Source organism: Salvelinus fontinalis, chromosome 13 (assembly GCF_029448725.1).
Source record: "Salvelinus fontinalis isolate EN_2023a chromosome 13, ASM2944872v1, whole genome shotgun sequence".
In the NCBI taxonomy this organism is placed as follows: Eukaryota; Metazoa; Chordata; class Actinopteri; order Salmoniformes; family Salmonidae; genus Salvelinus; species Salvelinus fontinalis.
In genome coordinates this window covers 31,022,248-31,046,562 of record NC_074677.1, presented here as the reverse complement: position 1 = coordinate 31,046,562, position 24,315 = coordinate 31,022,248, and the positions used below count along the sequence as shown (strand labels likewise).

Here is a 24,315-nt window from a genome sequence, read left to right as displayed (position 1 = left end):
CGACACATACAACAACACATAGTTACACATGGAGTAAAACAAACATACAGTCAATAATACAGTGAAAAATAAGTCTATATACAATATGAGCAAGTGAGGTGAGATAAGGGAGGTGGAGGCAAACAAAATAAATAAATAAATAAATAAAAATATAAAAAGGCCATGGTGGCGAAGTAAATACAATATAGCAAGTAAAAAAAACACTGGAATGGTTGGTTTGCAGTGGAAGAAGGTGCAAAGTAGAGATAGAAATAATGGGGTGCAAAGGAGCAAAATAAATAAATACAGTAGGTAAAGAGGTAGTTGTTTGGGCTAAATTATAGATGGGCTATGTACAGGTGCAGTAATCTATGAGCTGCTTTGACAGCTGGTGCTTAAAGCTAGTGAGGGAGATAAGTGTTTCCAGTTTCAGAGATTTTTGTAGTTCGTTCCAGTCATTGGCAGCAGAGAACTGGAAGGAGAGGCGGCCAAAGGAAGAATTGGTTTTGGGGGTGACCAGAGAGATATACCTGCTGGAGCGCGTGCTACGGGTGGGCGTTGCTATGGTGACCAGCGAGCTGAGATAAGGGGGGACTTTACCTAGCAGGGTCTTGTAGATGACCTGGAGCCAGTGGGTTTGGCGACGAGTGTGAAGCGAGGGCCAGCCAACGAGAGTGTACAGGTCGCAGTGGTGGGTAGTATATGGGGCTTTGGTGACAAAACGGATGGCACTGTGATAGACTGCATCCAATTTATTGAGTAGGGTTTTGGAGGCTATTTTGTAAATGACATCACCGAAGTCGAGGATTGGTAGGATGGTCAGTTTTACAAGGGTATGTTTGGCAGCATGAGTGAAGGATGCTTTGTTGCGGAATAGGAAGCCGATTCTAGATTTAACTTTGGATTGGAGATGCTTGATGTGAGTCTGGAAGGAGAGTTTATTATGTACAGAACAGCTCAATGTCATGTTCATATTATTTTCCCCCTTTTTTTTAATGAAGTGTCCCGTGTTATTGTATAGCCTATTTGAATGAGAACAATTGAATTTAAAATGCCCAGAAAATAAGGATAAATTGCTGGTCTTTATCTAATTGAAATACAAGCCAAGTACAGTTGAAGTCGGAAGTTTGCATACACTTAGGTTGGAGTCATTAAAACTCGTTTTTCAACCACTCCACAAATTTCTTGTTAACAAACTATAATTTTGGCAAGTTGGTTAGGACACCTACTTTGTAATAAAAGTAATGTTTCCAACAAGTGTTTACAGACAGATTATTTCACTGTATCACAATTCCAGTAGGTCAGAAGTTTACATACAGTAAATTGACTGTGCCTTTGGAAAATTCCAGAAAATGATGTCATGGCTTTAGAAGCTTCTGATAGGCTAATTGACCTCAGTTGAGTCAATTGGAGGTGTACCTGTGGATGCATTTCAAGGCCTACCTTCGAACTCAGTGCCTCTTTGCTTGACATCATGGGAAAATTGAAAGAAATCAGCCAAGACCTCAGAAAAAAAATTGTGGACCTCCGCCAGTCTGGTTCATCCTTGGGAGCAATTTCCAAACGACTGAAGGCACCACGTTCATCTGTACAAGCAATAGTATGCAAGTATAATCACCATGGGACCCCGTAGCCGTCATACCGCTCAGGAAAGAGATGTGTTCGGTCTCCTAGAGATGAATGTACTTGTGTGAAAAGTGCAAATCAATCCCAGAACAACAGCAAAGGACCTTGTGAAGATGCTGGAGGAAACAGGTACAAAAGTATCTATATCCACAGTAAAACGAGTCCTATATCGACATAACCTGAAAGGCTGCTCAGCAAGGAAGAAACCACTGCTCCAAAACTGCCATAAAAAAAGCTAGACTACGGTTTGCAACTGCACATGGGGACAAAGATTGTACTTTTTGGTGAAATGTCCACTGGTCTGATGATACAAAAATATAATTTGGCCATAATGACCATCATTATGTTTGGAAGAAAAAGGGGGAAGCTTGCAAGCCGACGAACACCATCCCAACCGTGAAGCATAAGGGTGGTAGCATCATGTTGTGGGGTTGCTTTGCTGCAGAAGGGACTGGTGCACTTAACAAAATAGATAACATCATGAGGAGGAAAATTATGTGGATATATTGAAGCAACAGCTCAAGACGTCAGTCAGGAAGTTAAAGCTTGGTCGCAAATGGTTCTTCCAAATGGACAATGACCGCAAGCATACTTCCAAAGTTGTGGCAAAATGGCTTAAGGACAACAAGTCAAGGTATTGGAGTGGCCATCGCAAAGCCCTGACTTCCATCCTGAAGAAAATTTGTGGGCAGAACTGAAAAAGTGTGTGCGAGCAAGGAGGCCTACAAACCTGATTCAGTTACACCAGCTCTGTCAGGAGGAATGGGCCAAAATTCACCCAACTTATTGTGGGAAGCTTGTGGAAGGCTACCTGAAACAATAATTTAAAGGCAATACACTCATGTAGCATGTAAACTTCTCACCCACTGGGAATGTGATGAAAGAAATAAAAGCTGAAATAAATCATTCTCTCTACTATTATTCGGACATGTCACATTCTTAAAATAAAGTGGTGATCCTAACTGACCTAAGACAGGGAATTTTTGCAAGGATTAAATGTCAGGAATTGTGAGAAACTGAGTTTAAATGTATTTGGCTAAGGTTTATGTAAATTTACGACTTCAACTGTAACAATTATTGTTTGAAATTGCTTTTATAATAAACTGCATTAATTAATACAACAGTAATTTCTTATTTTAACTAAACACTGCAGAACTATGTTTGGATTTTTTTAAATCTAAAGCGTAGGTTTATATATTGGTCTGTTGTTATTCAAAAGTTATTAGAAGTTTATTGGACTTAGAAAAAATATGGTATCTAGCTAAGAAGTCAACAATTATTTAGATATATTTTTAAAGTACTGTATTTTCCTAAAATATTCAGTGCATTTTCTTTTTCTCTATCCATTCTCTCCAGATTGACCTTATCTTGTTTACAAAGATACCGGTAAGTGAACAAACTGCTGAGGAGTGAAAGCAAGCCTCATGAGTTGGCCTGGCGGATCTCAGCGACGTTATGGATTTGACTAAAATGGGTATGATCCAGCTCCAGAACCCTAACCACCCCACGGCCCTGCTGAAGAAGGCTAACCAAATGCGTCTGGCAGGAACCCTCTGCGATGTGGTCATCATGGTGGACAGCCAGGAGTTCCATGCTCATCGGACTGTGCTGGCCTGCACCAGCAAGATGTTTGAGATCCTGTTTCACCGCAACAGCCAGCATTACACCCTGGACTTTCTTTCACCAAAGACCTTCCAGCAGATACTGGAGTATGCCTACACTGCCACACTCCAGGCCAAAGTGGAAGACCTGGACGACCTACTGTACGCAGCAGAGATTCTAGAAATTGAGTACCTGGAGGAGCAATGCCTCAAGATCCTGGAGACAATCCAGTCCTCAGACGACAACGACACGGAGGTCAACATGAACGATGAAGGCACGGAGGAAGACGATGAGCGCAAGGGCAGGCAAGGAGGGAAGACCGCCAAGAAGCATTCCATGGAGGGGAGCTACCATTCAGCTGTCCAGCAAGCCTCGGCCCTGGCCAGCATGGTGGACCAGAGCCCCTCTGTCTCCACATCCTTCGGGCTCTCCACCATGAGCCCAACCAAAGCTGCCGTGGACAGCCTGATGAGCATAGGCCAGTCCCTCCTGCAGCAGGGCTTTGGGGGCGAGCACCTGACTCAAGGAAACTCCCACCACCAATTGATGACCGAGATCAAGACCGAGATGATGCAAGTGGATGAAGGTGGAGGCCACGGGAGCCCCAGAACCATGGAGTCCAGCGCCTCCAGCAATGGCAAAAGGAGCGGCGAGTTGGACAAGAACCGTGATGGCCCCGGAACTCCAACCAGGAGCAGTGTGATCACAAGCGCCCGCGAGATGCACTACGTCCGGGAGGATGGCATGGGCGACTCCCAAGCAGATGGCGGCCAAATGGGTCTGGAAGCCATGGCGGGTATGACAGGCATGACCGAGAAACACCTGGCCTCCTTGTACTCGCTGCCTACCAATCATAAAAATGAGGCTATGCTATCCATGCCGGCCTCCATGGCCTCTTCTCTCCATATGTCCCCTGCCCTGGCCATGTCCATGGATTTCAGTGCCTACGGGGGACTTCTGCCCCAGAGCTTCATCCAGAGGGAGTTCTTCAACAAGTTGGGGGAGCTGGCTGCTGGTATGAAGCCAGACGGTAGAAACCAGCATGAACGCTGCAACGTGTGTGGCGCAGAGCTACCAGACAACGAAGCTGTGGAGCAACATAGGTAAGCTCAACTTTGTTTAACTTCATGTCACTAGGTTGGTTCCGTTAACATTTGTAAACTTATTGATCTTTGCCAAAATCTATCTTTCTTTAAATCAACATTAAAATGCTATTTTAAGTCATCTCTGTACAATAACTTAATTTAAGTGTGCTGATATACAGTGCCTTCTGAAAGTATTCAGACCCCTTGACTTTTTCCACATTTTGGTATGTTACAGCCTTATTCTAAAGTTGATTAAAACATTTTTTTTCTCTCAGCAAACTATACACAATACCGCATAATGACAAAGCGAAAACAGGTTTTAGACATTTTTGCAAATGTATTACAAATAAAAAACAGATAACTTATTTACATAAGTATTCACACCCTTTGCTTTCAGACTCGAAATTGAGGTCAATTCAATTGATTGGACGTGATTTGGAAAGGCATACACCTGTCCGATATAAGGTTTCACAGTTGACAGTGCATGTCAGAGCAAAAACCAAGCCATGAGGTCGAAGGAATTGTCCGTAGAGCTCCGAGACAGGATTGTGTCGAGGCACAGATCTGGGGAAAAAATGTCTGCAGCATTGAAGGTCCCCAAGAACATAGTGGCCTCCATTTCCTAGACCTGACCGTGTGGCCAAACTGAGCAATTGGGGAAGAAGGGCCTTGGTCAGAGAGGTGACCAAGAACCCAAAGGTTCTCTCAAGAACCCAACAGCGCTCTGGAGTTCCTCTGTGGAGATGGGAGAACCTTCCAGACGGACAAGCATCTCTGCAGCACTCCACCAGTCAGGCTTTTATGGTAGAGTTGCCAAACAGAAGCCACTCTGTAAAAGGCACATGACAGCCTGCTTGGAATTTGCCAAAAGACACCTAAAGGACAAGATTCTGGTCTGATGAAACAAAGACTGAACTCTTTGGCCTGAATGCCAAGCGTCACATCTGAATGAAACCTGGCACCATCCCTACGGTGAAGCATGGTGGTGGTAGCATCATGCTGTGGGGATGTGTTTTAGCGGAAGAGACAAGGTAGACTAGTAAGGATCGACGCAAACGGAGAAAAGTCAAGAGGTCCTTGATGAAAACCTGCTCCAGAGCACTCGGGACCTCAGACTGAGGGTGAAGATTCACCTTCCAACAGGACAACGACTCGAAGCACACAGCCAAGACAAAAAAGGTGTGGCTTCGGGACAAGTCTCGGAATGTCCTTGAGTGGCCCAACCAGAGCCCGGACTTGAACCCGATCAAACATCACTGGAGAGACCTGAAAATATCTGTGCAACAACGCTCCCCATCCAACCTGGCAGAGCTTGAGAGGATCTGCAAAGAGGAATGGGAGGAACTTCCCAAAAACAGGTGTACCAAGCTTGTAGCGTCCTACCCAAGACGACGTGAGGCTGTAATTGCTGCCAAAGGTGCTTCAACAAAGTACTGAGTAAAGGGTCTGAATACTTATGTAAATGTGATATTAATAAAATTAGCAAATATTTCTAAAAATCCGTTTTTGCTTTAGGATTTTTGGGTATTGTGTATAGATTGAGGGGACAATTTAATCCATTTTAGCATAAGGCTGTAACGTAACAGTGGAAAAAGTCTAGCCGTCTGAATACTTTCCGAAGGCACTGCACGTCCATATAATATAGGCCTACATTTTTCAAACTTAAATCATTCTGGAATCTACCTATCAAAAGTTGTGGTTGTCTTTTTTTAAATCTTGAATATGTTTCTTTTTTTGCTCATATACTCTGAACAAAAATATAAACGCATCATGTAAAGTGTTGGTACCATGTTTCATGAGCTGAAAAAAAAAATCCCAGAAAATGTCGATATGCACAAAAAGCATATTGCTCTCAAATTTTGTGCACACATTTCTTTACTTCCCTGTTTGTGTGCATTTCTTCTTTGCCAAGATAATCAATCCACCTGACAGGTGGGGCATATTAAGATGCTGATTAAACAGCATGATCATTACACAGGTGCATCTTGTGCTGGGGACAATAAAAGGCCACTTTAAAATGTGTGACAACTGCACAACACAATGCCACATGTCTCAAGTTGAGGAATTGTGCAATTGGCATGCAAGAATGTCCACGCAAGCTGTTGCTAGATAATTTAATCTTAATTTCTCTACAATAAGCCACCTCCAATGTCATTTTAGAGAATTTGGCTGTACGTCCAACCGGCCTCAACCGCAGACCACCTGTTAATCCTCCAGCTTCTTTCTTCTCACTTTGTCATTTAGGTTAGTATTGTGGAGTAACTACAATGCTGTTGATCCATCCTCAGCTTTCTCCTATCATAGCCATTAAACAATAACTGTTTTAAAGTCCCAATTAGCCTCTTGGAGAAATCCCTGTGGTTTCCTTCCTTTCCGGTGACGGAGTTAGGAACAAAGCTTTATCTTTGTAGTGTCTGGGTGTATTTATACAGAATGCAAAGTGTAATTAATAACTTCAGCATGCTGAAAGGGATATTCAATGTCTGTTTGTTTTTTTACCCGTCTTCCAATAGTTGCCCTTCTTTGTAAGGCATTCGAAGACCTCCCTGGTCTTCGTGGTGGAATCTGTGTTTGAAATTCACTGCTCGACTGAGGGACCTTGCAATTATCTGTATGTGTGGGGTACAGAGATTATGTAGTCATTCAAAAATCACGTTGCTCACTATTATTGCACACAGTGAGTTCATGCAACTTATTATGTGACATGTTAAGCACATTTTTAGTCCTGAACTTATTTAGGCTTTCCATACTAAAGGGGTTGAATACTTGTTGACTCAAGCCATTTCAGTTTTCATTTGTAAAAATATCTAAAAACATAATTCCACTTTGACATTAGGGGTATTGTGTGTAGACCTGTAACACAACAAAATGTTAAAGTCCAAAGGGTGTGAATACTTTCTGAAGGCGCCGTAGCTAACAAACTACAGTTGAAGTCGGAAGTTTTACATACACTTAGGTTGGAGTCATTTACTTGTTTTTCATCCACTCCACTAATTTCTTGTTAGCAAACTATAGTTTTAGCAAGTCGGGTCAGGACATCTTTGTGCATGACACAAGTCATTTTTCCAACAATTGTTTACAGACAGATTATTTTACTTATAATTCACTGTACCACAGTTCCAGTGGGTCAGAAGTTTACATACACTAAGTTGACTGTGCCTTTAAACAGCTTGGAAAATTCCAGAAAATGATGTCATGGCTTTAGAAGCTTCTTATAGGCTAATTGACATCATTGAGTCAATTGGAGGTGTACCTGTGAATGTATTTCAAGGCCTACCTTCAAACTCAGTGCCTCTTTGCTTGACATCATGGGAAAATCAAAAGAAATCAGCCAAGACCTCAGAAAAATAATTGTAGACCTCCACAAGTCTGGTTCATCCTTGGGAGCAATTTCCAAACGCCTGAAGGTACTACGTTCATCTGTACAAACAATAGTTTGCAAGTATAAACATCATGGGACCACGCAGCCATCATACTGCTCAGGAAGGAGACGCGTTCGGTCTCCTAGAGATGAACGTACTTTGGTGTGAAAAGTGCAAATCAATCCCAGAACAACAGCAAAGGACCTTGTGAAGATGCTGGAGGAAACGGGTTCAAAAGTATCTATATCCACAGTAAAACGAGTACTATATCAACATAACCTGAAAGGCCGCTCAACAAGGAAGAAGCTACTGCTCCAAAACCGCCATAAAAATGCCAGACTATGGTTTGCAACTGCACATGGGGACGAAGATCGTACTATTTGGAGAAATGTCCTCTGGTCTGTTGAAACAAAAATAGAACTGTTTGGCCATAATGACCATCATTATGTTTGGAGGAAATAGGGGGAGGCTTGCAAGCCAAAGAACACCATCCCAACCGTGAAGCACGGGGGTGGCAGCATCATGTTGTGGGGGTGCTTTGCTGCAGGAGGGACTGGTGCTCTTCACAAAATAGATGGCATCATGAGGGAGGAAAATGATGTGGATATATTGAAGTTATCTCAAGACATCAGTCAGGAAGTTAAAGCTTGGTCGCAAATGGTTCTTCCAAATGGACAATGACCCCAAGCATACTTCCAAAGTTGCGTCAAAATGGCTCAAGGACAACAAAGTCAAGGTATTGGAGTGGCCATCGCAAAGCCCTGACCTCAATCCTATAGAACATTTGTGGGCAGAACTGAAAAAGCTTGTGTGAGCAAGGAGGCCTACATACCTGACTCAGTTACACCAGCTCTCTCAGGAGGTATGGGCCAAAATTCACCCAACTTATTGTGGGAAGCTACCCAAATGTTTGACCCAAGTTAAACAATTTAAAGGCAGTGCTACTAAATACTAATTGAGTGCATGTAAACTTCTGACCCACTGGGTATGTGATGAAGGCAATAAAAGCTGAAATAAATAATTCTCTCTACTATTATTCTGACATTTCACATTCTTAAAATAAAGTGGTGATCCTAACTGACCTAAGACGGGGAATTTTTACTTGGATTAAATGTCAGGAATTGTGAGAAACTAAGTTTAAATGTATTTGGCTAAGGTTTATGTAAACTTCCGACTTCAACTGTAGATGACTCGTTGGATAATATCCTTGATTTTAATTTTAATGTTTGAGATTTTACCACTCATTGTTTGTTTGTTTTCTCAGCTAAGATATTTTTTTCACAATTCTGATGCAACAAATTTTAAGCCTGATTTTGAATACATTTATTTGAATTAGTAAATGTGAAATTAGCTTCTTGTGGTCTATCGCCTGCTTTTGAAACATTGCTGAGAAGAGTTTAACTGATTTTAATATGCCTTTTTACTGGACATATTTCACATCATTGTCTATTTTTGTTTAATAAAATGCATTTCTTAATGGGAATAAGTAATATCTTTTCCATTATACTGCTGGTAATAGCATTGGATTTTATGTTTGTCAATTTTCACCCAGAATTGGGTAGGAGTTACTTTCTTGTATACTAAAGTCAATAATGTAGGAATTTGAAGGCAATTGTATTGCAATGCCACCAGGCTACTGCTCACTTGTTGCTGATACTACATGATACTTGAATATCTGTATTCATATTGTTTAAAGTAGGCTATCATAGTAATACAATATTTACAAACTCAACAGCTAAAGTGTTGTCGATCTCTGAAACAAAAGCAGTAGTCTATTGTTGGTGACCGAGTCAGAGGTTCTCTTCCCTGATGACTTCCAGGCCTATCCGGGTCACTACCGAGCCGTCCTGCCGCGGCGCTGGCTGAGCCCATTAGTTGCACCTGGCGAAGGGGGTCGGCTAATGGGAAGCAGCCCCCTCCCCCTCTCCTCACACCCCTGAACCCTGCGGTGTGGCCAGTGATGGAGTGTCCCAGGCTGGAGCTCCCAGCCACCTGGGGGACAAGGAGGGCCTTATTAGCTTTATGAGTGGAGCAGACTGTCCAGGCCAGGAAATGAGGGCTGTGCACAGGACCCAGGCCCTGCCCTCTGCAGTCTAACCTTTGGGCCGGTCGGCTGGCCTCTGCTTCTCGTCAGCAGAGCTGGAGGGCGGGGTAGTCGTGGTGTGGATGGAAGTCTGAAAAGAGGGGGTGCAGCGAGTAAATCCATGCCAGACAAGCACTGCTGTTTAAATCCCACCGTGCACTCCTGTTGTAGACTACACAGCATGCTGTTGTCTGCGTCCTGAGAAATATTTGCGCAACTTCCAAAACTGTAAAGGAACTGTACTAGTTTGTCTAAAGTTGGGAAATAGGCCATAAGAAACACTCTGACAATCTGTTTCTGCTAATGGCCTGGCACTCTCACACAGCCCAACACCCCATGAAGCTTGTAGGAGTTGGAATTTGGGACTGACTCAGTGTGTCAGCATTGATTGAGAGCTCACATTTCCAGTTGTTTAAGATTATAGTGAGACGAGTGGGAGGGGAGGGGGCGCCCCGGGTGAGTTTCCAGGTCCTAGGTCATGTCTGGAGATTCAAGCTTTTATGCAACTGAAAAGAGTTGGATGACATTTTAAAGATGACTCTTGCTTGTTTTGCTGAAAATTTGTACTCTGTACCCTGATCTTGTACAACTTCCTGTGTTTTCAGTGGTTGAATTGGGAGCTGTGGGGTCCCTAGTTCGGCGGCGATTGTTTACCCCATTTCTTCATAGCATGTGATTTCTGTGTAATGCTCAAGTTACATTCCAGTGGAGTGACTTTTCATTTTTAAGCATGCAGCTTAAAGCGCTCTTGTCATTTGATGTGTCCATCCTTCAACAACTAAAACAGCGAGGGTTGGTCTAGAAAGGCATGCCCCTACAAATCGATGGTTGTATTTAGACGAGGCTTTCATAGGCCCAGTGCTACTCTGATATGTGAAAATAAATAAGATCAGCAGGTGATCTCTGCTAAACTGTGGACCCATCCAAGTTCTTATTTATTATTACAATGTGCATAAAACTCTGGAATAGAATGTCTCTAACTGAACGACACCATTTCCAGAAAATGACCTTGGTTGAAATGAAATATAATGTCTAACTTAAACAACACTTCCAGTTCACCCAAGGGACTTTTATTAAAATGGTGTCAATAACTTTAACAACATTTCCAGCCTCTGCCCTACATGTAACATTTTTATTTGAAGCGTAACAGTGTTTGTTTACAATTCTATTTAAAAAAAAAAAATACAGATTGAAACATGCTCATGTGTTGTGAGGGGGTAAGACCGTTGAATGTAGCTTCTTTAGCACACAATACCTCATAATGACAAAAATATATTTACATAAGTATTCAGACCCTTTACTCAGTACTTTGTTGAACCACCTTTGGCAGTGATTACAGCCTCAAGTCTTCTTGGATATGACACTACAAGCTTGGCACACCTGTATTTGGGGAGTTTCTCCCATGCTTCTCTGCAGATCTTCTCAAGCTCTGCCAGGTTGGATGGTGATTGTTACTGCACAGCTATTTTCAGGTCTCTCCAGAGATGTTGGATCGGGTTCAAGTCCGGGCTCTGGCTGGGCTACTCAAGGACATTAAGAGACTTGTCCCGAAGCCACTCCTCCATTGTCTTGACTGTGTGCTTAGGGTCGTTGTCCTGTTGGAAGGTGAACCGTCGCCCCAGTCAGAGTGAGAGAGAGAATGTTATTAAAGTGGCCAATAATTTCCAGTTTAACAGTAATGGCCTTGAGAGAGAAGCTATTTTTCAGTCTCTCGGTCCCAGCTTTGATGCACCTGTACTGACCTCGCCTTTCGCCTCACCTAGCATGGCTAGACCTTCGCCTAGCCATGATTTAAAAGCGGTGGTTCATGCTTTCAGTTTTGCGCGAATGCTGCCATTGTGTTCTTGGGGACCTTCAATGCTGCAGACTATTTTGGTCCACTTCCCCAGATCTGTGCCTCGACACAATCCTGTCTTGGACCTCTACGGACAATTCCTTCGACCTCATGGCTTAGTTTTTGCTCTGACATGCACTGTCAACTATGGGACCTTTTATATAGCCTTTCCAAATCATGTCAAAGTGGTGATCCTAACTGACCTAAGACAGGGAATTTTTACTAGGATTAAATGTCAGGGATTGTGAAACTGAGTTTAAATGTATTTGGCTAAGGTGCATGTAAACTTCTGACTTCAACTGTATATGTAGATCTCCATCTTATCACAGATGTTAATTTACAGTGATCGATTGCCAGAATTGTGAGTCATGATTTTGATTGAATATGATTTTTTGATTCCCTTTGTACAGCAAACCTATACATTATTTTGTCCCAATTTTTAAAAATATTTGATCAATTGACAGAAATTGCGGTTCCCCTGTTGATAAACCTACATGTTTGTGTGCTTTTCTAAAGACTTGTCAAATGCTTTGATTGTTGATAGCTCACAGAGCGATGGTTCTGGTTGACTAATTACAAATGATATCCCAGCAGCCCTGCGCCATCTCCAATTACAAACGTGAAGAAAATTTCAGTCGGGAGTTCATTTGGTTCAAACAGGTCAAGTTAACTGGCCCTAATTGTTTCCAGAAGTTTCAACAGGTCCTTTGTGTGTGTGTGTGTTTGAATGAATGCATCAGTAAGTGCTCACTTCCTGTATACTTTTAGCCTGCTCCATTCATTTGCCTGGGTTCTGTCATAAAGCCTCAAAACAACTGGATGTGATGTGGATTGGGGGGGGGGGGGGGTTGTATCTCTTGAAGTAGCCCTCCAAAGTCATGTATTGATATCTCCCAGAGTTTTATGAGTGAGGGATTTGTAAATGAAGGGCTGTGTTTTGTTTTTCAATTGCCCTAGGTTTCCTACAGGGGCCAAATCAACTCTCCATCTCACCACAACAACAATACGTTTTTTTTCTGCTCCAAAGCCGGGACATATTTGACAAGTCAGATTTATTATTTCTTAAAGCCTGGGTGAGTTTACTTGTGCCTTCAGGGAGACAAGATTAAAGCAATATTTTAGTAACCCCCGCAATAGGAAAATAATCAGCTGGCAAGGCTGAGGGATTATTAGACAAATGCATCGTATGGGGCTAACTCCAAGGAAGAGAACTCTGCTTGATATTCCAACACCGCTTCTGATTCAAAGGCCCATAGCCTTGGGTTTATCGCTTTCACTTAACACCCATTATCATGAGGATGACTGACCTCTAATGCACAACCCTCCAGAACCCTTTCGGAATATAGCTGGTAAACATAACTAACACTCAATGTTTAAACCATTTCTCTCAAATCCTAGCCTCATGGTGTATGAATGAACCCCTATCAATGATTGTCCACTTCGCGTCAGCCATCTTTGAGATCGAGAAACCTTTTCATCAATTACATTCGGATATTCAATTTCCTCCCTTGTGTCGAGGTGGATAGAGAGGGCAGAGCGGAGCTTAGTCGGCGTGTTCTAATACCCAGGGTTCCTTGGTATGCTGGGGACCTTATCTATGCATATCAGGGGCCTGATAAGAGAGCTAGAAATAAGGGTTTTGTGTTTCACATTTTGTGCACACAGGTGGATGGATTATCGAGAAGCTAATTTTAACAGCATGATCATTACACAGGTGCACCTTGTGCTGTCACACAACACAATGCCACAGATGTCTGAAGTTTTGCATTTGGCATGCTGATTGCAGGAATGTCCATCAGACCTGTTGCAAGAGAACTGAATGTTAATTTCTTTACCATAAGCCACCTCCAACGTACAGCTGATGAAACTGGGGTTTTGCACAACCAAAGAATGTCTGCACAAACTGTCAGAAACCGTCTCAGGGAAGCTCATGTGTGTGCTTGTCTTCACCAAGGTCTTGACCTGACTGCAGTTTGGTGTCGTAACTGACTTGCTCACATTTGATGGCCCCTGGCATGCTGAAAAAGTGTGCTCTTCACTGATGAATCCCGGTTTCAACTGTACCGGGCAGATGGCAGACGTAGTATGGCGTCGTGTGACGGGCGGTTTGCTGATGTCAATGTTGTTAACAGAATGCCCCATGGTGGCGGTGGGGTTATTATATGGGCAGGCATAAGCTATGGACAACAAACACAATTTGCATTTTGTCGATGGCAATTTGAATGCACAGAGATACCGTTACGAGATCGTGAGGCTTTTTCCTGTGCCCTTCATCCACTGCTATCACCTCATGTTTCAGCATGATAATGCATGGCACCATTTCGCAAGGATATGTACACAATTCCTGGAAGTTGAAAATGTCCCAGTTCTTCCATGGCCTGCATACTCACCAGACATGTTACCCATTGAACATGTTTGGGATACTCTGGATCGACGTGTGCGAAGGAGCATGTTCCAGTTCCTGCCATTATCCAGCAACTTCGCAGATGTATATCTGTATTCCCAGTCATGTGAAATCCATAGATTTGGGCCTAATGAATTCATTTAAATTGACTGATTTCCTTATTTGAACTGTAAAAATGTAGAGATTGTTGCACGTTTTATATTGTTGTTCAGTATACAAGATAAGATAAGCTTCAAAACGGAATGATCTAGTTGACTCAGCAAACACCTAAGTTTAGAATTTTTAATGAAGAAATTGTTGGTATTTTTGGTTGTTAAGCTAAGTAACTCATTGATCCTGCATTGTAGTATACCCCTCTGATATCCTATCCACCACCAACAACCGGATGGCTCCTTCAGCCTCAAACCTTAGCATCAACGGTAAAGATGGCCTCATTCCAGCTGTGGTCCCAGTTAAAATGATTATTTTACCGTATTTTATAGATGGGCTTTTATGTGCCCTTGAGCTCTTTTTTTTGTTGCTCATTTTGTTGTGCATGCTTTGTCATAGCCTACATTATTGGGGGAAAGAAAGTAGAGATTCATTACCTAAGCTTGGCTAAATGTAGAAGCTTTTTATTACAAGTGAAACTGGCAGAACTCCATTACAAGGAGCAGGATTATCACTCCCATTTGAATTCACGCAGTGAGCAAATCCCCTGGAGAGCACTTTACACAGGTACAGTAGTACATCATAGGGTAATATCCAAATAGCTCCACAAAAGCTTTTTGAAAAGGGCACACATGCCAGGAAGTTCCTCCTCTTCCAGAACAGACCAAATTTGAGGACTGGGGCAAGCCATGAGGCCTTATGTTATCCTCCCTGACTGCCTCCTTTTCATAGTCGGCAAGCCTTGATGCCTTGTTGATGTAGTGCCTGGTGTCTGTGTTTGTTTATGCATCTGAGGATCAGCCTTTGGCCGGCAGGCGCGAGAGCAGAGCAGAGCCGAGCAGAGGCAGCTGGCTGAAACCCAATTATAGACAGGCTCTAAAAGGCCCTGGTCGATTTACACCGCCATCTCTCTGATCTCAGATCTGTGCTCTGTCCTCACTGTCAGGCCGGGAGATGTATCGATTAAAGACTTAACGTGCGGTTACATCATGTGGAATGTACTGCACACCCCTCTGTCAGAAGGAGCGTTTTCACCCCCAAAACACAATCGCCATCGGATTTGAGAATCTGCTCATACCTGTCATTACTTCATGCTGTTTTTTTATGATTGATTGAATTATGTCGTACACAGCAACACAAACACCCTTTTGATCCAAATACAGTAAAAAAAAAATATATATATATATATATATATATATATATATATTCACCCCAAAAAGCACCAGACCACACACACTTATTCACCAGATAAGCATCATTCAGTGCTGGGTGCATGAGACATTACTGCTGCACAAGCCTCCTTTCTTCAGTGCTGCGGCTCCCGTTATCTCGCCACTGCAACTGGAGATGGCCGGATTACGGTCCAGGGAGCGTGGTGCAAACTCTGTACGGAGCCAGGTGGCTCACCACCTCATGGCTAACATCTAAAGAATAACTTTTTTGGACCAGGGAAATGAAATAGAAAAAAAAGATCAACTAAATCTTATGTCCAGACAGTGTCCAAGGCAATGGGGGATCAACCGAATTCTGGGCAGACCGAGATAAGAACCGAGAGCAGGGCTGTTGTGTAACAACATTAGCTTCTTGTCACAACTCCGGCCCTGCCTCACCTGTCTCTGCATGGTTAAACCTGGCTAGTGCTGAGAGTGCTGCGCCTAGCCTCTTGTGGTCAGGCAGGTTGTTAGGGGCCTTGGCTCGCACATTTCATATCCTTTGTCCTTCTGGGGAGCCTGTGGTCAGAGGGGGGAGGGAGGTGCTGGGGACAGCCTATACTGCTTTACGCTGCCTGCCTGCCTGCCTGTCTAGGTGAGGGTGAAAGCACACCAGTGGTTAGCAGTTACAGCCAGATATCAAGTGACATGTAAATGTATTATCTGGCCTACCATCCTGATGGCTATTTCTCACTCCAAGTAGAGCAGCTGTACTGATGTTTGCGTAAAACACTGGTTGGGATGAAATGTTAGACACTTCTATGATTCTTTCATTTCAGAATAGGTTTGTTTTTCCTTTTTATTTTGATAAAAGGAGAAACAATTCTATTTACCACTCTTGAACTCACAGCTTTTCTTAGGCTGCCGTTACACTAAGCAATTTGCACGCAATTTTAGTTGCTTTCCACCAGGTCTTGGAACCATTTTCCCCCCAATCGTTTCGTTCTGAAAGAACCATTTCATTTTTTGCATTCCGTTCCGATAAACAAAATAAAGTTCTGAAACGCCAAAAAGTTAAGGTTTATATTGTTCCTTTATGTTTCCTTTTAAACCTCCTGAAATATCTTTTTCTTTTTACATTTAGCTTTACATTAAATAACTTCACCAATCAGTGCGGATAGAGCAGCTTGCTATGGCGGGGGCAAGCTATTTACATGCATTGGACAAACAAGTGTGGGGCACAAAACATTTTGCAGGTGGAGGAGGCTTGGCTTGAAGTGCTGGGCATCTTGTTATGGCATGCATCATCTGAATTAGGCCCACAGATTTATAACTACGGAGGAGTGGCTTCTATGAAGGAACTTTGAATGTCTTTGAGCTTCAGAAAGTTGGCTTTATGTTGGGCTAGATAGCTAGCTAACAAGCTTGTGTGTGCAGAGCGGCACCAGAATTAAAATAAAAACATATTTTTTGTAGTTAACAAATCCAATGTGAAACTTGATAACTATAGTATCCTTAAATAAAAAAATGTTCTCCCTAATTTCTGATTCACGCATGTAAAGTCAGTATGCTATTAGACTATGCTTCGGAGGGGAGGGGCCTACACACATGCGCACACACATTGGAAAAGCTTTTCAGCTGGCTGGCTGGCAGGCTGGCTGGCAGGCTGGCAGACACTGGATTAAGTTTCTGAGTGACAGAGTGAGGGCTTTGCAAAGGCACTTTGTGTTTTTTGTGGGACTGGAAAAAAATGCCCGGAAGGTAAAAGGTTATGAACTGGTTCCCATGCTCTGGTTTTCAGTTATGTTCCCTGAACCAGTTCTGACCCCTTCTTGCAACTGAGTTGCTTTGTGAAACACCTCCTGCAACTCATCTGCAACTTGGTTGCATCTAGTTGAAACTTTTCAACTTTGCAAGTAACAGCCAATCAAAACAAACATGATCCATTGCCATGTCAACACAGCTGTCAGTGCTGCGCAGCACAACCCGTGATCAGGGTTGACAGAACAGAGACTAGCACAACAGGAAATGTATACAGGTTATTGTACATGGTTTAGCACTCAAATTTAATTTCGAACTGAAGCTAAATCTCTCCTTTCAACTGAAATTATCCACCATAAACTGTGGTAGCTAGCTTAGTTTGTTGCTAGCCTAGTAAAATCCTTGCTAGCTAGCTAGCTGTGCTGGTGTTTGCGATGTCATTTTGGCTACCTAACTAAATTGTACAGGCTGCATTTTGTCTTTATCCATGCTGTTACTATAACCAAACGGTTAGATAAACAAACAAGTAATTTGTGAAACCATGTCATGAAGCAGATGACATGGGGTGAGTTAAATTTGATTGGCTGTTGCATGCAATTTTAAGCATGTTTGAGTTGCTTCATGTAACAGCAAAGTTGCTTGAGATATCCCTTACAACTAAAATTGTGTAAAAGCTGCTTAGTGTAACTGCAGCCTTACTGTAAGCACAAACCACAAGCAACTTTTCCATTTAAAAGCCCAAAATAATTACAATGATCCCCCTTAAAGCCCGGTTTTGATTTCATGTTTATAAAGCTGCTCCCTCCCTGCACCCCCTTCTTCGGTCCCGAATGCCGGTGTTTTAATCCTGTCGATATCCCATTAGCATCTCCTCTCCGGGTCCCGCCACATGAAAGAAGATGTCCGTTCCCCCTCGGTGGTTCTAACGCGCTGCCGAGCGCGGGGGCACAATGAGTGTGGTCCCGAGCCAAAGGGCCAACCCAAGCGTGCACAAGACCTGTGTGAATGCTACCGCCACGGCTCCCAGCCTCCCCTGGAAGTATCAAATCAGAGCCCTCCGCGGGCTTCCACCGAGAGAGGCTCTAATTAGCTTCTTTGTTGCCGCCTGAATGGGGTGCCAGAGATTGGCAAGGGGCCCCAATGGAGTGATACGAGAGTGCTAAGAAAGGGGTCATAAAACTCCCATCACAAAGAAGCACTCGGGTTGGGGACTGGGCTGGGCGGTAGGCTGGACAGCACCGTACAGGTCCTGTTTACTACCCGACCATCTCACTCCTCTCAGGACCCCAGCCAGGGTATGTCCTGGAACATACACACAAATCTGGCAGGTTGTTAGACAGCTTTTTGCCTGTCCATATTCCTGCCTCAGAATTTTTGGTTGAAGCAGTTTGTTTTCTTGTGGTTTTATTGACTGGCTGTTGGGTCACACATGGTTTAGTTTTTGCAAGTGAACCAACAATTTGGCTCTTGGAGCCACACTATTTTCTGTCTCGGTTTCCACTGTCTCTTAACACTGCATTGAGGTAACCAATATGTCTGCCCCTCTTTGACTGCTACTAGCAGGGAGCACCAACTGTGGGCCGGAGCGGTTTACCTCGAGCAACACGTTTTAATTCTTACTGTAATCCAGGGGGGATCAGTTGAGTAAATCATGGTATAAAGCTTAAAACCATAATTGATTTATGTATTTGCCGAATGAAGACGGGCTGAGAGATTAGCAGTGGCACACAGCTGACAATGATGGATAGCATGTTGCTTTGAGAGGCCGCATGTCCGCTAGGGCTTTGACGATACCAGTATCGCCATATTTTTTCGATTGCAAAAATGAAAACAAGAAGCAGACAACTCTTTTGGTCCTTCTAAAAACCTTAAATATTGTAAAATATTGTGTGATGTAGCTTGGAACATAAATACATGTGACTTTGGATGACAACATAATGTTTGTTTCCAACATTAGGGCTGTTTTCCTAAGGAAGTTAAATCTGCTTCGTGTTTTGTTTCCGTGCCGTGATAGTAATGAGTATCGCTATACTGGTATCGTCTTGGCCCTGATGTCAGCTAGATTCAGTTGAAGGGAGATGATATGTTGGATCTCTCCTAAAATGAGTGAAGTTGATTGAGGTTTATTTCGACAGAATGAGAAGATATTTCTGGCCTTTCTTGATTAGATGACTTTCAAATTTGGATAGAGATTCATGATTGTCTTGTACATCAATTCTTTGTATTCGTAGGTGTATCAAATAGATTTTTCTGGTTTACGGTCTTGCTGTCAGTATCTCTCGTTTTTTAGCCTCATCGAGATTGTTTTGGGTTTGTGTGTTTTTGTCTGTGGTCCTCAAATGTGGGAAAAAAGCCTTTTTCATTTTCCTGGACAGATTATGTCATGAGTCAAACAGCATAATTTCTGTCACACCTGTCTCAGCCAGGAAGATACTGATGATGCTGTCAGGTCTCGCCGAAAGCCATTAAGCATAGGGTGGGGGTACATGCCTATTTTACACTATCACACAGACCTCCCTTCCAAATAAGGGTTTGCTTGTCCAGCCAGGAATGTTACACCACATTCTCCTCCTTCGAAATTCCAGCAAAGGAGACACCCATTGATTCTCTGTCTCCGGGTTCGTTCTGGTCTCCTTTCTCGGAGCGACCCACATTTGTACTTTATTTATTTTTTCCTTCCTGGCCTCTGGTGCACTGTCTATGGCCACAGTATGCGAGGGACTGGAATCCCAAAGAGGTCGTTGGGTCCTTGGGTCCACGTCACACCTTCTCAGGTCCTCACCTTCCTGCATCCCTCCAATATTTAATTTGGCTTCTTACCCGACGCCCCCTCACACCACCACTCTACTCTATAGATGCGCGCTCACACATATACTGGTCAGCAAAGAGACAGGGCTGTGAAAGAGTTTTGCCATGACCGATACCTATCTTCCATAGTGCACTGTTAGTGCAAAACTGTTTTTTAATCTCACTTGTAGTATCTTACACTGAACAGAAATATAAACATAGGTAAACCTTGTGCAATCAATTACATAGGTACACCTTGTGCTGGAGACGATGTGCAGTTTTGTCACACAATGCCACAGATGTATCCAGTTTTGAGAGAGTGTGCAATTGGCATGCTGACTGCAGAATTGTCAACCAGAGCTGTTTCCAGAGAAGCCATCATTTTAGAGAATTTGTCAGTACGTCCAAGCAGCCTCACAACCACAGACCACGTGTAGACCATGTGTAACCACGCCAGCTCAGGACCTCCACATCTGGCTCCTTTACCTGCAGGATCGTCTGAGAACAGCCACCCGGACAGCTGATGAAACTGTGGGTTTGCAAAACCAAAGAATTTCTGCACAAACTGTCAGAAACCATCTCAGGGAAGCTCATCTGCATACTTGTCATCCTCACCAGGGTCTTAACCTGACTGCCTTTCGGTGTCGTAACCAACTTCAGTGGGCATATGCTCTCTTTCAATGGCCACTGGCACGCCGGAGAAGCCTTCAGTTTTCTCTTCACTGATGAATCCCAGTTTCAACTGTACTGTACCGGGCAGATGGCAGACAGCGTATGGTGTCGTGTCGGCGAGCAGTTTGCTGTTCACAACGCTGATATCAGAGTGCCCCATGGTGGAGGTGCGGTAATGGTAGGGGCAGGCATAAGCTCATGACAACGAACACAATTGCTTTTTATCAATGGCAATTTGAATGCACAGATATGCCATGACGAGATCGTGAGGCTTATTGTTGTGCCATTCATCCACCTCATGTTTCAGCATGATAATGCACAGCTCTATTTCGAAAGGATATGTACACAATTCCTGGAAGCTGAAAATGTCCCAGTTCTTCCATGGCCTGCATACTCACCAGACATGTCACCCATTGAGCATGTTTGGGATGCTCTGGATCGATGTGTATGGCAGTGTGTTCCAGTTCCTGCCATTATCCAGAAACTTCGCACAACCATCCAGGCTCTATCACAACCAACAGAGATTGTGAGTCCCATAGTTCAGCGCACAATTTGGCCCAGCGTCTTCCAGGTTTGACCGGTGTAGGCCATCATTGTAAATAAGAATATGTTCTTAACTGACTTGCCTCGTTAAATAAAAAAATTGACAGAGTTGGACGACATTCCACAGGCCACAATTAACAGCTTGATCAGATCAACTCTATGCGAAGGAGACGCGCTGCATGAGACAAATGGTTATCATACCAGATACTGACTGGTCCATGCCCCTACCTTTTTTTCAGGTATCTGTGACTAACAGAAGTATATCTGTATTCCCAGCCATGTGCAATCCATAGCTTAGGGCCAAATGAATTTATTTCAATTGACTGATTTCCTTAAATGAACTGTAACTCAGTACAATATGTTTATTTATTTTGTTCAGTGTAGTATGAGTTACTACTCTTGGGATTGAAATACTGTAGTTCTATATGTATTTGTGTGTGATTTTATTGTATCACTTTATACACCTCTTCTGAGCATCATGAAAAGGAAAATCAAACGGTAAAGTTATTTCTCCATGACCTACACTGTTAGATTCAGATTTTGTTTGGATCTGTCAATTTGATCTGCCCTATTGGCCATTTCCTGAGACTGAGGATCCCAGGGTTTAGTGTCCCCCTCTCCCAATCCCTGGTCCTGCACAGGGGAGGCATAGGACAAAGGCCAATGTGTATCTGAGCTGGGGCGGGGGGGGCGTGACCCGCTTGGAGCCACTGATGGAGAATCTGACAGGGGCTCTTTTTTGTTTAGTTTTTTTGCCCTCTGTGGGTGTAGCGGCAGGAGGCTGGGGGTCTATAAGCCATGAGAGCCACCATTATGAGAGGTGGGCTCTGTTACAGTAGAGTGGATGCAGGGGTCTCGGCCCAGACAAAGGCAGGGTCAAACAGGCCCCCATTATTTACAGTAGTCCCTTTGATTGCCCAAGTGAAACAGGAGCCTCCAGGGGCCTCATGGGAGGACCACTGTTTTTGCTCAGTCAGGCCTCCAATAAGGTCAAAGAGCATTGGGGGTGGGGTGTGTTTGGGGGGGTGGCTGACTTCCAAGGAGGCTGCTTCATAGTGAAAAGTGGGCTTTTTTATTGATCAGCAAAATAATTTTGGCACACAGACAATGTTTTAGAACAACAGCTGTGTGTCCGTGACATGGTGGGCATGAGGAAAAGTGCAGCGTGGATGAGAAAGACAGGAGGACCTTACTGTCTGTTTCACTGTCTGTCTGTCAGCCACCTCAGAGAGACAAAGGAGAGGAGTAATGCTCAAAACAATGGAGGGTGTTCAATTCAACACCTTTGTGGACACCCCAGCTCCGCTGTACATTATTTAAGAAACCGCTTTGACTCACAGTAGAGCAATGAGCGAGAATTTGACCCCAAGTATGAATCTTCAACAAAAAAAACCTGTTGCATGTAACCTAATTCTGGGGATCCAGTTAGGTCATTGTTGATCCCATGCAAAGAGATACCATGCTTAAGAATAAGCTCATTACTTGGCACAATCAAGGCATGAAATAACTGGAATTTAGTCCAAGCAGTTTGATTTCAGTGTGCTTGATACGTATATTTAGTGTAATCCCAATACTGCTGCATCAATATCATATACCGTCTTATGGGACTCAATTACCAAATCCTCTTTGGATAGGCAGTACTATTTGTTTTCTTTCATTAAGAAATGGAAAGTCACCCGAGCTCCGGGCATGAGGGGAAAAGGCACCATCTGCCAGGAGTATCCTCTGTAATCTTCACGTAATTTTGCCTTCAGTGGCAGTGATGAGAAACGGACACTGGTTGAAGAATGAGAGTAACGGCCATACAATATGAATAACTCAAGTCTGCTAGAACAGATTTGATTGTTTTTAGGGGCACAATGACTCGAGGGTCAGAGTTTGCCTGGCCTGGGAATTAACGGAGAGGGGTGGAGGTCAGGGGAGGTCCTGGGGTCCGGTATGACCCCCACCTCTCACCCCATTGTCCTTAAGAACACAAAGGGACCTGCCATCTTACTGGTCAGTCCTCTCCTCAACCCAATCCGAGTTTGACAGAGTGGAGTTTTAATGTGGCTGACTGAAGACCACTAAGTGACCAATCAAAGAAAAAATAGATGTTTTGCAGTGCCTTCAGAAAGTATTGATACCCCTGGACTTATTCCACATTTTGTTGTTACAGCCTGAGGTCCAAATGGATCAAAATAATGTTTTAAATCACCCATCTACACATAATACCCACATAATGACAAAGTGAAAACCTTTAAGACCTTTTTGCAAATGTATTGAAAAGGAAATGCACATCTCATTTGGAAAGGATTCAGACCCTCCCTTCCCTTTTTCCACACTTTGTTACGTTACAGCCTTATTCTAAAATGGATTAAATAAAACATTTTCCTCATCAATCTACACACAATACACCATAACAAAGCAAAAACAATTTTTTTCTACATTTGCAAAAAAAAAAAAGACAATCACATATACATAGGTATTCAGACCCTTTACTCAGTACTTTGTTAAAGCACCTTTGGCAGCGATTACAGCCTCCAGTCTTCCTGGGTATGATGCTACAAGCTTGGCACACCTGTTTTTGGGGAGTTTCTCCCATTCTTCTCTGCAGATTTTCTCAAGCTCTGTCAGGTTGGATGGGGAGCGTCGCTGCACAGCTATTTCCAGGTCTCTCCATAGATGTTCGATGGGGTTCAAGTCCGGGCTCTGGCTGGGCCACTCAAGGACATTTAGAGACTTGTCCCGAAGCCACTCCTGCGTTGTCTTGGCTGTGTGCTTAGGGTCGTTGTCCTGTTGGAAGGTGGAGCAGGTTTTCGTCAAGGATCTCTCGTACTTTTCTCTGTTTATCTTTCCCTCGACTAGTCTCCCAGTCTCTGCCGTGGAAAAACATCCCCACAGCATGATGCTCCCACCACCATGCTTCACTGTAAGGATGGTGCCAGGTTTCCTCCAGACATGACACTCTGCATTCAGGCGAAAGAGTTCAATCTTGGTTTCATCAGACCAGAGAATCTTGTTTCTCATGGTCCTTTTAGGTGCCTTTAGGCAAACTCCAAGTGGGCTATGCCTCGACACAATCCTGTCTCGGACCTCTACGGACAATTCCTTCGACCTCATGACTTGGTCTTTGCTCTGACATGCACTGTCAACTGTGAAACCTTATATCGGACAGGTGTATGCCTTTACAAATCATGTCCAATCAATTTAATTTGTAATACATTTGCAAACATTTCTAAAAACCTGTTTTTGCTTTGTCATTATGCCGTATTGTGTGTAGGTTGATCAACATTT

At 43.4% G+C, this 24,315-nt stretch overlaps 1 protein-coding gene across 2 annotated transcripts in view; it reads left to right on the top strand.

The window, feature by feature from the left end:
- The window catches only part of LOC129868435 (zinc finger and BTB domain-containing protein 16-A), a 155,720-nt gene that overhangs the window by 5,832 nt on the left and 125,573 nt on the right, over positions 1-24,315 (top strand). For both annotated transcript variants that reach the window (XM_055942407.1, XM_055942406.1), the window contains exon 2: positions 2,962-4,310. In XM_055942407.1, coding sequence (XP_055798382.1) covers positions 3,061-4,310 — 1,250 coding nt within the window. In that variant the 5' untranslated portion in view covers positions 2,962-3,060. The remainder of the gene's footprint in view (positions 1-2,961; positions 4,311-24,315) is intronic.